The sequence below is a fragment of the Moschus berezovskii genome, chromosome 20 (genome assembly GCF_049115385.1).
Source record: "Moschus berezovskii isolate FMDL1 chromosome 20, NW_MosBer_1.0, whole genome shotgun sequence".
NCBI classification, from domain to species: Eukaryota; Metazoa; Chordata; class Mammalia; order Artiodactyla; family Moschidae; genus Moschus; species Moschus berezovskii.
Window position 1 is genome coordinate 36072755 of NC_142479.1, and position 12401 is coordinate 36085155.

General features: G+C 44.0%; 2 protein-coding genes across 2 annotated transcripts; both read left to right on the forward strand.

Annotated features, from left to right (window-relative positions):
- The first annotated feature begins 871 nt into the window (after positions 1–871).
- Positions 872–1819, forward strand: LOC129536944 (putative olfactory receptor 3A4). Its single transcript, XM_055396159.2, has one exon. The coding sequence runs from the start codon at positions 872–874 to the stop codon at positions 1817–1819; it is 948 nt and encodes a 315-aa protein (XP_055252134.2).
- A 7572-nt stretch (positions 1820–9391) lies between these two features.
- Positions 9392–10330, forward strand: LOC148774684 (olfactory receptor 3A10-like). The gene is given in 3 exon segments (XM_088828452.1): positions 9392–9746; positions 9749–10193; positions 10195–10330. Coding segments are annotated over 3 exon segments (927 nt in total). The 5' UTR covers positions 9392–9400.
- Positions 10331–12401: the final 2071 nt, after the last annotated feature.

Here is a 12401-nt window from a genome sequence, read left to right on the forward strand (position 1 = left end):
TCACAACATTGTCAATTGGCTGGACTCTAATATAAAATAAAAAGTTTAAAATTTACAGAAAAAGAGAGACTTAAAAAGAATGTCAGTTCACAGTAATTGCTCAAAAATATTTTTGTTAAATAAATGAATGAATGTTGCCGTGTCCTTGAAGGTCATACTTGGAAACATTTTCAGAAAAGTTCAAAAAATTTTAAAGATAATAGAGATCATTATGTCTGTTTATCCAGCTTTGGCTCCCCCTGGAAAGTCTAGTTTCTGATTTCTCCAGGGTAATAATTGGGAGGAGAAAATCCCACTGTGAGGGTGATGTCACGTGAGTTGTTTATCTCCTTGACTCTGTGTCCTTCATAAGCTATCCCCACTTGGAGGTCTTTGGGCCAGCATGACTGTCCCCTGCTGTTTGCCCAAGATGTGTTTAGCCCCTTGACTGGGTGGGTGCCAAGACCTCTCACTGAATGCTCCCAACTTGGATTTCATACAAGCAAAATAATGGTTTCTCCCTTCTGAGAAAAACTGGTGGGACTCAGCCCCTTGAATGTAAAGGTTAGAGACAGGGAGAAGTCAGTTTTAAACAAGGTTTAAAGCCTCACTAACTTGGAGGGGAGCAAGGCTGTTACCAGATAGTTAAGTCCAGAGCAGATTTAGAATAAAAACCAGTTCCTATCTGAAGAGATGGAGCTGATGGTCAGAAGACGTCCATGCAGAAAAGGTCAGACCATTAGATGGAGGTTGATCCATTGAGGACTTGACTTTATTCTCAACATTAATCGTTAGAAAACATTTTCCTCTGCTCATGCCCTATGCCTTTTGCCCACTGTCACCGTCGGCACCTTCTAGCTTTGCTCGGTTCTGCTGCTGGTGGGAGACAGTCATGGATCTGGGCGCCTCAGGAAATGATTCAGTTGTCACTGAGTTTGTCCTGCTGGGCCTCACAAAGACCCCAGCTCTACGGCCCATCCTCTTCGTCATCTTCCTTCTCACTTATGTAGCTACTGTGGGGGGCAATTTCAGCATCCTGGCTGCCATCCTCGCTGAACCCAAACTCCACACCCCCATGTACTTCTTCCTGGGGAACTTGTCCCTGCTGGATGTCGGGTGCATCAGTGTCACTGTCCCTGCCATGCTGGGGCATTTCATGTCCAATAACAGAAGCATTCTCTATCGGTCCTGCCTCTCCCAGCTCTTCTTCTTCCACCTCCTGGCTGGGGTGGACTGCTTCCTGCTGACCGTCATGGCCTATGACCGCTACCTGGCCATCTGCCAGCCCCTCACCTACAGCACCCGCATGAGCTGGGGAATCCAGCGAGCACTGGCCGGCATGTCCTGTGTCTTTTCCTTCACCAACGCGCTGACTCAAACTGTTGCTGTTTCTACTCTCAAATTCTGTGGTCCCAATGTGATCAACCACTTCTACTGTGACCTCCCGCAGCTCTTCCAGCTCTCCTGTTCCAGCATCCAGCTCAACGAGCAGTTGCTGTTTGTAGCAGCAGCCTTCATGGGTGTGGCCCCCTTGGTCCTCATCACTGTGTCCTATGGACACGTGGCAGCTGCAGTCCTGCGGATCCGCTCAGCAGAGGGCAGGAAGAAAGCCTTCTCCACGTGTGGCTCCCATCTCACCGTGGTGGGCATCTTCTATGGCACAGGCGTCTTCAGCTACATGCGGCTGGGCTCAGTGGAGGCTTCAGACAAGGACAAGGGCATTGGCATCCTCAACACGGTCGTCAGCCCCATGCTGAACCCCGTCATCTACAGTCTCCGGAACCCCGATGTGCAGGGAGCCCTGAGACGGGTGTTCACAGGCAGACAGCCCCCCACGTGAGATTTCTTGCTCTGGCTTTAAAGAATATCATGGCTCCACTTACTGCTTCCAAGAGGTACTGCAATTAGTGCGAATGGAATGTGAACATGGTGAAATCAAATCAGAAACTGGCTTAGGAAGGAAAGTACAATAAAAACAATAGTAGCTGTTACTTATATCATGATTACCATGTGCCAGGCCACTCTTCTAAGTGACTGACATCTATTAACTCATTTAACCTTCAGAACAACCCTATGAAGCAGGCACAGATTTACAAATTACAGATTAGGAAACCAAACTTCAGAAAGGTTAAGTAACTTGCCTAAAGTCACACAGCTAAAGAATGTCAGAGCTGTGATTTAAATCTAGGTGGGCACTGTCTCTACTGCTTCTTAAAAGTAATACATCATTCTAAAGAAGAAGGGTATCTGTAAAGCAGGATGGATGGGACAGACAAGAAGGAGGGGATAAAAGAAAGGGAAGGTCAGTGTTATAGGAAAAATATTTTTTAAAAAAATGGAGTAAGAAGTTTTGTTTCTTTAATAAATTTACAGTTTGTTCCAGAGCAGCTGGAAGAGGCTGATAGAGGAATTACTGAAGACTGACTTCAGCAAATAAACCAACAAAAAGAGAACAGAGTTTAAAACCAAAATCCAAGGGGCAAGGTGTTGTTTAGAAAAACCATAGAGATAAAGTAGAATATTGGGCTGACAATAACAAAAAATATGTGTAATAACAGTAATTAAAGAGTTTCAGCTCACCTGAAAAAGTCTCCCTGACTGACTGACTGGAGATCTTCGCCTTCTTGGACATAAACCTGAACTTGGCCATAAACATAAATCTTCTGCATTGCTAAAAGGAGAAAACCACTTCATTTATTCCATTTATAGCTTTAAGCATCTTTTTTACATAATGCAATAAAATGCATGCATTAAAAAATTAGAAAGTATGAAAAGAATAAAATTATTCATAAGTTCATTTCAGAGATAATCATTTTGATATTTAGTCTATAATTGTTTAAAAAGCTTATACCTAATATATATTTGTAAAAATAGAATAAACTGCTTTTTTTCACTTAATAACATAGTGATAACATAGTGATAACAGAATAACATAAATGGATATCTTTCCATGACATTCAATAGAGATCTTACTCATCTTTTTCTAGATTGCATAGCATTCCTTTGAATGGATAGAATAAAATGGATTTTACAACGTTCTCTTAGTAAATGTGATTTGGTTGAAATAGTCTTGTTGGATGGAGTGCTGCGATGAACCTAGAAAGAACCTTTATTTAATTTTCAAAGGAATAGATTCATTGATTCTTTCCCCACTGATATAAAATCACCCTTTCACTATCGACTAATTATCCTTCTAGTTTGGGGTCTGTTGTTGGACTCTCTTTTGCTCTTCTTAATCATTATGGTATTAAAACACAAGTTAATATGTGGTTTTTAAGGTATTTCTTATTACTTTCATTTCCCTGGCATTGGTCTGTCTTTGCCATACTCATTCCTGCAACTACTTATAATCATCCTTCCAATTAATTTTAAAAATCTGTTTGTAAATTTCTACTAACAGAGTGTCAATGTATAAATTTAGGAAAAACTGACACCTTTGTATTACTGATTTTCCCAATCTGGATCAAGGTATATCGCTTTAATTACTAAAGTCTTATTTTATAGCTTAAGAGTTGTTGTTGTTTTTTTAATAGAATTGTGTGAAACAGAAAACTAAATTTCCCTTGCCGGGAGGCAGATTTATCCAGAGTGATTCAGGAGGCCAAGAAGGCATGTCCCATAGATAGGGTTAGTGAGTATACACTCAAATTGCTGCAGCTGGCTCTGGAGAATCACTGATACTTAAACACACCACTTGGAACCTTGGGAAAAAGGTTCTATATGAATTTATTATTCTGATAGTCAGGAATATTTACACTTAGAAAAGCAATGGAAAGGAAACATTTTTGTGTGCTTTATCGAGTTCTGATTTTTAGACCCCCAGCTATACCTGGAGCACAGACATGTAGTTTATAAGACTTAAAATTAATCAGGAGGCTTCCCTGGGGGCTCAGGTAGTAAAGAAGCTGCCTGCAATAAGGGAGACCTGGATTCAATCCCTGGGTTCGGAAGATCCCCTGGAGGAGGGCATGGCAACCCACTCCAGTATTCTTGCCTGGAGAATCCCCATGGGCAGAGGAGCCTGGCGGGCTACAGTTCACGGGGTCACAAAGAGTTGGACATGACTAAGCAACTAAGCATACATGGTTTTCAGCTCTTAAAGAATGAAGTCTGTCAGCAGTGGACCCATATCCTTCTTTGTCAGCAATCATCTAGGACTAAATTTCTATAGACCTTGTAGAGAGGGCCAGTACCCTCCAATTTGCCAGGCTTCCAACTCACCACATCCTTTGCCTTGCCCTTGTAGGCACAGCAGCTTGTTATCCCTCATCCAGACATCTGATGCTCTAGCTTTCATCACTGTTGAAAAAGGTTTTGATCTGTAATGATGAACTGTATGTGTGTTTCCTAGAATTTTCTGATTCTTTCTGAACCCTCAACTTATAGGAAATTCTACTAGCATGTAAGGTGCTCAAGTAATATCAATATGATGAATTATTGTCTAATTGTGGGGCTTCCCAGGTGGCTCAGTGGTAAAGAATCTGCCTGCCAATGCAGAAGACACAAGAGAAGTGGATTCGATCTCTGGGTTGGGAAGATCCCCTGAAGAAGGAAATGGCAATGCACTCCAGTATTCCTGCCTGGAAAATCCCATGGACAGAGGAGCCTGATGGGTTACACTACAGTCCATGGGGTCACAAAGAGCCAGGCATGACTGAGCGACTGAGTACACACGCAGACACACACACACACACACACACACACACTGTCTTATTTTAGGGAAGATGGTCTCAACAGTTAGGCACTGTCTAGGGAGAAGAAAAGGGGTACAGACTTGTCACTAAATTGGACCTGACATTAAACAGAACCTGACCTATGTCCATAAAAGTATAATTTTGTTAAAGTATTAATTGATTCCCAGAACATTCATTGAGTACCTAAAATGTAGCAGGAAAAACACTGCCTGCCAATCTGGAGTGTTCGGCCTCTTTCTTTGGTCTCTCCTTGCCTTCTCTGTGTGGGGCCAGTTTGCAAACCAACACAAAAATTCCATAGATAAGATGCAAAAGTCATAAATCATAAAAGAAAAAAATGATGAATTGCATATCATCAAAAATTTACATGTCTGTTATTCAAAGGACACTGTTTATGAAAATATAAGTCATGGAATGGGGACGTATTTGCAAAACATGATTGAAGGCTGGTATCCTTTGTATTTAATAAAATATATTTGTAAACATAACTCAATAAGAAGTAGAAAAACAACTAATTTTTATTGAGGGGAAGCAAATTATTTAAGTAAATACTTGATCAATGACATACAGATGGTAAATAAGCCCATGAAAAGATGCTGAGTATCATTAAGGAAATACACAGTTAGACCACAATGAGATACTATTGCACACCTAATAGAGAGGATTAGTATTCAAAAGACTGATGGTATTAAGTGTTGATGAACAACCGGCTATATCATTCACTGCTGGGAGGGATTCAAAATGGCACAGCCACTTTGGAAAACAGTTTGACAGCTTCTTTTAAAATTAAACATCCACTTAGATAGGTTTCAGTAGTTATACTCCAAGGTATTTTCCAAGGAGAAATGAAAACATGTCTCCACACAAAGAATTGTCTGAACATATTTATATCTTTATTTGTAATGGCTAAAATCTGGAAACAACCCAAATGTTCATTAACTGATAAATCACTTAGCAAACTGCAATACATGGAATATGACTTGGTGAGATGTACGACTAACTACAACGAACAAGCATGAATCTCCAAAGGATCATGCTAATAGAATGGATCCAATTATTTTAAAAGTCCACGTAATGTGTGATTCCATTTATGCGACACTATGAGAAAAGCAAAACCATAGGGAAAGAAATCAGATCAGAGGTTGCCATGGCTACGGTGTAGAGAAGGGATTGCCTGCAAAGGTGCAGAAGGGAAGTTTTTGGAGCAGTTGAAGTGTTCCATGTATTGATGGAGGTGGTACATACATGACTATGTATTTTATCAAAGCTCATCAAACTTCACAATTAAAATCATACTTTTATTTTTGTCAGCTCTGTAATTTTGTATTTGCTTTTTTATGCTTGCATTATTTTTTAAACTTTTTATTTTGGAATATAGCCGATTAAAAATGCTGTGATAGTTTCAGGTGCACAGCAAAGTGACCCAACCATGTATCCATTCTCCCTCAAACTCCCCTCCCATCTAGCCTGCCACATGACATTGACCAGAGTTCCTTGTGTTGTACAGTAGGTCCTTGTTGGTCATCTATTTTAAATAAGCAGTGTGTACATGTTGACCCCAAACTTTTAAAAGCCATACCTTAAAAAACCCAGTGTAGAAAATAAATGAGAGAAACAGGACCAGAATCAGTGAATCTGGAATCCAGTCTGAGCTCCACTAGAGACACCCTCTCTGGCTTTGCCAAGTCAACTAAGCCCTCTGGTTCTTATTTCATATCAGTATTCATATCAGTAATATGGAAACTGTATCCTTTCTCAGGAGCATTAGGAGCCTGGAATGAAGTTGTGACTCTAATGTTCCTTTAATAAAGTCCAAAATACTAGCAGATGAGAGAAACCCTTAGGGACTGAAGGACTGAGGTTGTTTGTCTACCTCTGGCTTCTTGTCCAATCCCTGGGGAGTGTATCATTTTTAGGGCCCCTAAGGGCTTGTTGGGCTTCCTTGGTGGCTCAGAGGTTAAAGCGTCTGCCTCCAATGCGGGAGACCCGGGTTCGATCCCTGGGTCGGGAAGATCCCCTGAAGAAGGAAACGGTAACCCACTCCAGTACTCTTGCCTGGAGAATCCTATGGACGGAGAAGCCTGGTAGGTTACAGTCCACCGGGTCGCAAAGAGTCGGACACGACTGAGCGACGAAACGGAACGGAAGGGCTTGTTAGCTCCCAAATACAGAGAGAGCGCCAAGACACACTCTGTCAGCCCCTGCGTCACTTTTGGAGACGGGCCACTTGGGGTCAGCTTAGCACTCACTCCCCTCTCTACATGAACCGCCATCTGGGAACTCGGAGTAGAAAGGTAAGTGCCTCTGCTCCAGGACTTCTAATTTCCTTTCTTCGTGAGTAAGTGTGGATGAAGATCCCACATGATCTTCAGGTAGCTTTTCCCTTGGTGCTAGAGAATAAAGGACTGAGTGATCATTGGATTCAGGGAGTGGCAGTGAAATACAACGGTGATGTTCTCTACTCTTAGTGACAAGAAGAATGAAGATCAGAGCTGGCAAGTAGAGGAAGTCAGAAGGGAAGAGATTAGGGTCAAGAATAGGGAAATGAAAAGCCTGGGGAAAGCCAAGTGTGGGTATTTAGGTTGATCGGGACAGAGAAATCAGTATGTATAGTGTCTTACAGCATATTAAAAAGCAGAGACATCACTTTGCCAGCAAAAGTCTGTCTAGTCAAAGCTATGGTTTTTCCAGTACTCATGTACGAATGTGAGAGCTGGACCATTAAGAAGGCTGAGTGCCAAAGAATTGGTGGTTTCAAATTGTGATGCTGGAGAGGACGCTTGAGAGTCCTTTGGACAGCAAGGAGATCAAACCAGTCAATCCTAACGGAAATCAATCCTGAATATTCATTTAAAGGACTGATGCTGAAGCTGAAGCTCCAATACTTTGGCCACCTGATGCCAAGATCCAACTCATTAGGAAAGACCTTGATCCTGGGAAATATCAAAGGCAGGAGGAGAAGGAGGTGACAGAGGATGAGATGGTTGGATGGCATCACTGATTCGATGGACATGAGTTTGACCAAACTCTGGGGATAGTGAAGGACAGAGAAGCCTGGTGTACTGCAATTCATGAGGTCACAAAGACTTGGACATGGCTTAGCAACTGAACAGCAAATACCTCTAAGTAAACCTGGACATAATACAGTACAGCCTTTCATATTGCAGAAGGGAAAATGGATGGACAGATAGACGATAGATACTGAGATATTGGCAAAAGGGTTGGCAAAAACAAAAGCACAAAGTACAAGCTCTCCAGAACAAACTCTTACGTATGTGAGCTTAAAACAGGATATCTTTTTTGAACTTCCCTTTTCTCATTTTAAAATGATCACCCATCTTCAAGAATTTCTGTGAAATTTAAATGGAGTAAAATATTTGACAAAAAGTTTATATTCAAATAAATGTTGGCTTCCTATTTTTCCTCTCTTCTTTCTCTCCTTCCTCCCTTCCTTTTATCTTTTTTTCCCCTTTTGTTATCCTTTCTCCAAAGTCCCGATGCTAGTTAGTAGTAGAAGCTTGTTTATAACACAAGCATCTGGACTGTTAACGCCACAGCTCTTTCCACTGTGCTGAGTTGTCCTTATTTGCCAGGAGAAAGAGAGCGAGACAGAGGGGAGGGGAGAGGGAGGCAGGGAGGGAGAAAGAGAGGCTGTGAACATCTTTGTGTAGAGAAAGAACTACATAATCAAACTGGATCACAGGACCCAAGGCACACTGAACCTTGCATGGACAGGCAGGGTGGGGATGACTGGAGAAGTGGGAGTAGACAGATGCATTCAGAAGAGAGATGAACCTCTGCTCAGAGCAAGGCTGAACTTTTGTCACTGAGTCATGAGACACTGTACTATGTCACTGCTGTCGATTCATACCCAGATTCAGTTCAGTTCAGTTCAGTCGCTCAGTCATGTCCGACTCTTTGTGACCCCATGAATCGCAGCACGCCAGGCCTTCCTGTCCATCACCAACTCCCGGAGTTCACTCAAACTCATGTCCATCGAGTCGGTGATGCCATGCAGCCATCTCATTCTCTGTCGTCCCCGTCTCCTCCCACCCCCAATCCCTCCCAGCATCAGAGTCTTCCAGTGAGTCAACTCTTCACAAGAGGTGGCCAAAGTATTGGAGTTTCAGCTTTAGCATCAGTCCTTCTAGTGAACACCCAGGACCGATCTCGTTTAGAATGGACTGGTTGGATCTACTTGCAGTCCAAGGGACTCTCAAGAGTCTTCTCCAACACCACAGTTCAAAAGCATCCATTCTTCGGCGATCAGCTTTCTTCACAGTCCAACTCTCACATCCATACATGACCACCGGAAATTGGGCGTTCCTTAATGTTAACTTAGGAAAATCCACCTGTGATGACATTTCCTAAGGTCAGTCACTCTACACTGATGCAGCCTCCATAGTTGTTAAAATAGTGAAACCCTTCCATCTCGTTTTGATCAACAGTCACCATCCTGGGTCCTCAGAGCAGATTCCTCTGTCTTAGCCCCTTTCCTGGGATCCTCTGGATCTCAACCTGAGCTGGAAATTCAAGAGTTAATGTCTAGCATTGTAAGGGCCATGGGGATCCTGCTCAAGCTCTAATCCAGTATCCATTCCATCCACAAATGCACATGCCCCGTTACCCCCAGCATCCAGCAGACACAGACTGAGTGCTTCCGTGTACCTTCCTCGCCCTTTCAGCAGGTCCACATTTTCTCACTCTGCATCTCTCAGCAGTGGCCTATGGAGCCAGGTGCCTGGGGCCACAAGACTGTGATCACTGAATTGATCCTTCTTGGCCTAACAGAGCACATAGAACTGCAACCCATCCTCTTTGCCTATGTGATCACCGTCGGGGGCAACTTCAGTATCCTGGCAGCCATCTTTGTGGAGCCAAAACTCCATACCCCCATGTACTGCTTCCTGGGGAATGTTTCTCTGCTGGACATTGGGTGCATCACTGTCACCGTTCCTCCCATGCTGGCCTGTCTCCTGACCCACCAATGCCGAGTTCCCTATGTAGCCTGCATCTCACAGCTCTTCTTTTTCCACCTCCTGGCTGGTGTGGACTGCCACCTCCTGACAGCCATGGCTACAACCGCTGCCTGGCCATTTGCCAGCCCCTCACCTACAGCATCCGTATGAGCTGTGACGTCCAGGGAGCCCTGGTGGCTGTCTGCTGCTCCATCTCCTTCTTCAATGCTCTGACCCACACAGAGGCTGTGTCTGTGCTGGACTTCTGCGGCCCTAAAGTGGTCAACCACTTCTACTGTGACCTCCCGCCCCCTTTCCAGATCTCCTGCTCCAGCATCCACCTCAATTGGCAGCTTCTTTTTGTGGGGGCCACCTTCATGGGGGTGGTCCCCATGATCTTCATCTCAGTGTCCTACACCCATGAGGCAGCTTCAGTCCTGCGGATCTGCTATATAGAGGGCAGGAAGAAAGCCTTCTCCACGTGTGGCTCCCACCTCACCATGGTGGGAATCTTTTATGGAACTGGCTTCTTCAGCTACATGTGCCTGGGCTCCGTGTCTGCCTGACAAGGACAAGGACATTGGCATCCTCAACACTATCATCAGCCCCATGCTGAACCCACTCATCTACAGCCTCTGGAACCTCGATGTGCAGGGTGCCCTGAAGAGGTTGCTGACAGGGAAGTGGTCCCCCGAGTGAGAAGGCAGAGGTGTCAAGATGCCCCTCCCTCCTTGAGCAACCCTCGCTTTCTTGTGCTGAAGGCTTAGTTGTGGGCAGAAGGATATTCAAGGGTGGACTAAGAAGGAAAGTAGATAATTCAGGCCAGGGTAGAATGTGGTTTGCCTTGGACTGGGGAGAAAGGCTAAAGCTTAGAGAAGAGAGTATCTAAATAACTGATGAAGGATGGATCAGAGACAGATGGGAGAAGGGACTTTCCTGGTGGTCCAGTGGCTAAGACTCCATGTTCCCAGTGTAAGAGGCCTGGCTTCAATCCCTGATCAGGGAACTAGATCCCACATGCCACAGATAAGAGTTCACAAGCCCCAACTAGAGATCTTGTCTTCCGCAATGAAGGTCAAAGATCCTGCAACTAACAGCCAGCACATCCAAATAAATATATCAATATTTTTTTAAAGGACAAATGGGAGAAAATTATACTATGGGTCAGGAAGTGGGACACAAATAAATTATGTTGTATTTTTAAAATTCAATGACTTTTCAGTTGGAATACATTAAAAATATTAATTAAAATGTTTGCCCTCACCCTTTTAAGATAAGATATATTTGTATCTTAGGGCTTCCCTCGTGGCTCAGATGGTAAAGAATCTCGCTGCAATGCAGGAGACCCAGGTTCGATTCCTGGGTCAGGAAGATCCCCTGGAGAAGGGAATGGCAACCCGCTCCAGTATTCTTGTCTGGAAAATTCTATGGACAGAGGAGCCTGGTGGGCTACAGTCTATGGTTTCTCAAAGAATCAGACACAATGGAGCGACTAACATATTTGTATCAGAGTATTGGGACTGGGGACTTCTCTGATGGCTCAGCAGTAAAGAATCCACCTGCAACGTAAGAGATGGAGGAGACTCAGGATCGATCCCTGGGTCGGGAAGATCCTCTGGAGGAGGGGATGGCAACCGACTCCAGTATTCTTGCCTGGAGAATCCCATGGACAGAGGAGCCTGGTGGGCTATAGCCCATGGGGTCACAAAGAGTTGGACAGGACTGAAGCAACTGAGTACGCATGCATGTGTGGAGTCTGTTTTTTTTAAAGATTCTTCTTCAGGAAATAAATTCATGATTGTGGAATTAAGGTTTGGCATAGCCTGGGAGCAGGATGTGGGGACCTGTCAGAGTACCTTCCAGCATCTTCTTCAGAGCAACACTATCAAATACCTCTTCCTAAAACCAAGGTCCCCATCCCGACTAACCATGAGTGGGAACAACACATTTTCACGTCACTGTGTGAACTCGTTCCCCCAACCTCTCCACTGAAAATTCGAGAGTGGGTCATCATTACTTTCCTGAGAAGCAGCATTCAGAATAGTTAGCTTAGTGTTTATTTTTCATGGCAAAGTACACCGATTTATAAAAGGGCATTCTATCTAATATGTATAGAAAATCAGTAAAGGTGAAAAACGAAGGGAAATAGAAGTTTGCAATTTACCACTGAATGAGTACTAGAAACCAAGATTTTACCAAAAGAATGAAACCAGGGAACCCATGGAAGAACAGTGACTAGAATGAGAATTGATTTCACATGCAGTTGTGACTGTTTCTAGAATTTTTTCCTGTGAGTCTTTCAGACACTTCCTGGTCCGCAAGTTGGAAGTCTGAGAAGAGGGACCTTACCTAACAGGCTTATTAATTGATGAGGAGGGCAGCTTGGCCCCCTCAAGGTGTCTGAGAATCTTCCCCAGTCAAATGAAGGTTCCCACCATCATTCTCTCTATTTTTCCTGAAGACAGCTGTCTCCCACATCAGGTCCGGTGGCCCTGCTAGGTGCAGTGGTTGATGGCGGACCCTGCAACAGCCTCTGGGCCTGGGCCCCTCCGGCACTCTGGCCACCCATGATGTCTGATTAAGCCCCTGGGGCAGTGTCTATCCCACTCCATGTCATCCGATTTCTTTCTGATGACCACTGTATCACATCCAGACCTTCTCCGGGGATGTCATGTCTCTCTGTCACTCATTTCTTCCTGGCCTCTCCCCTCAGTCTTTCTCAGCCAAAGCCTCTAGCTCAGCGAGGGCTTTTCTTTGTCAGGAGACTCAT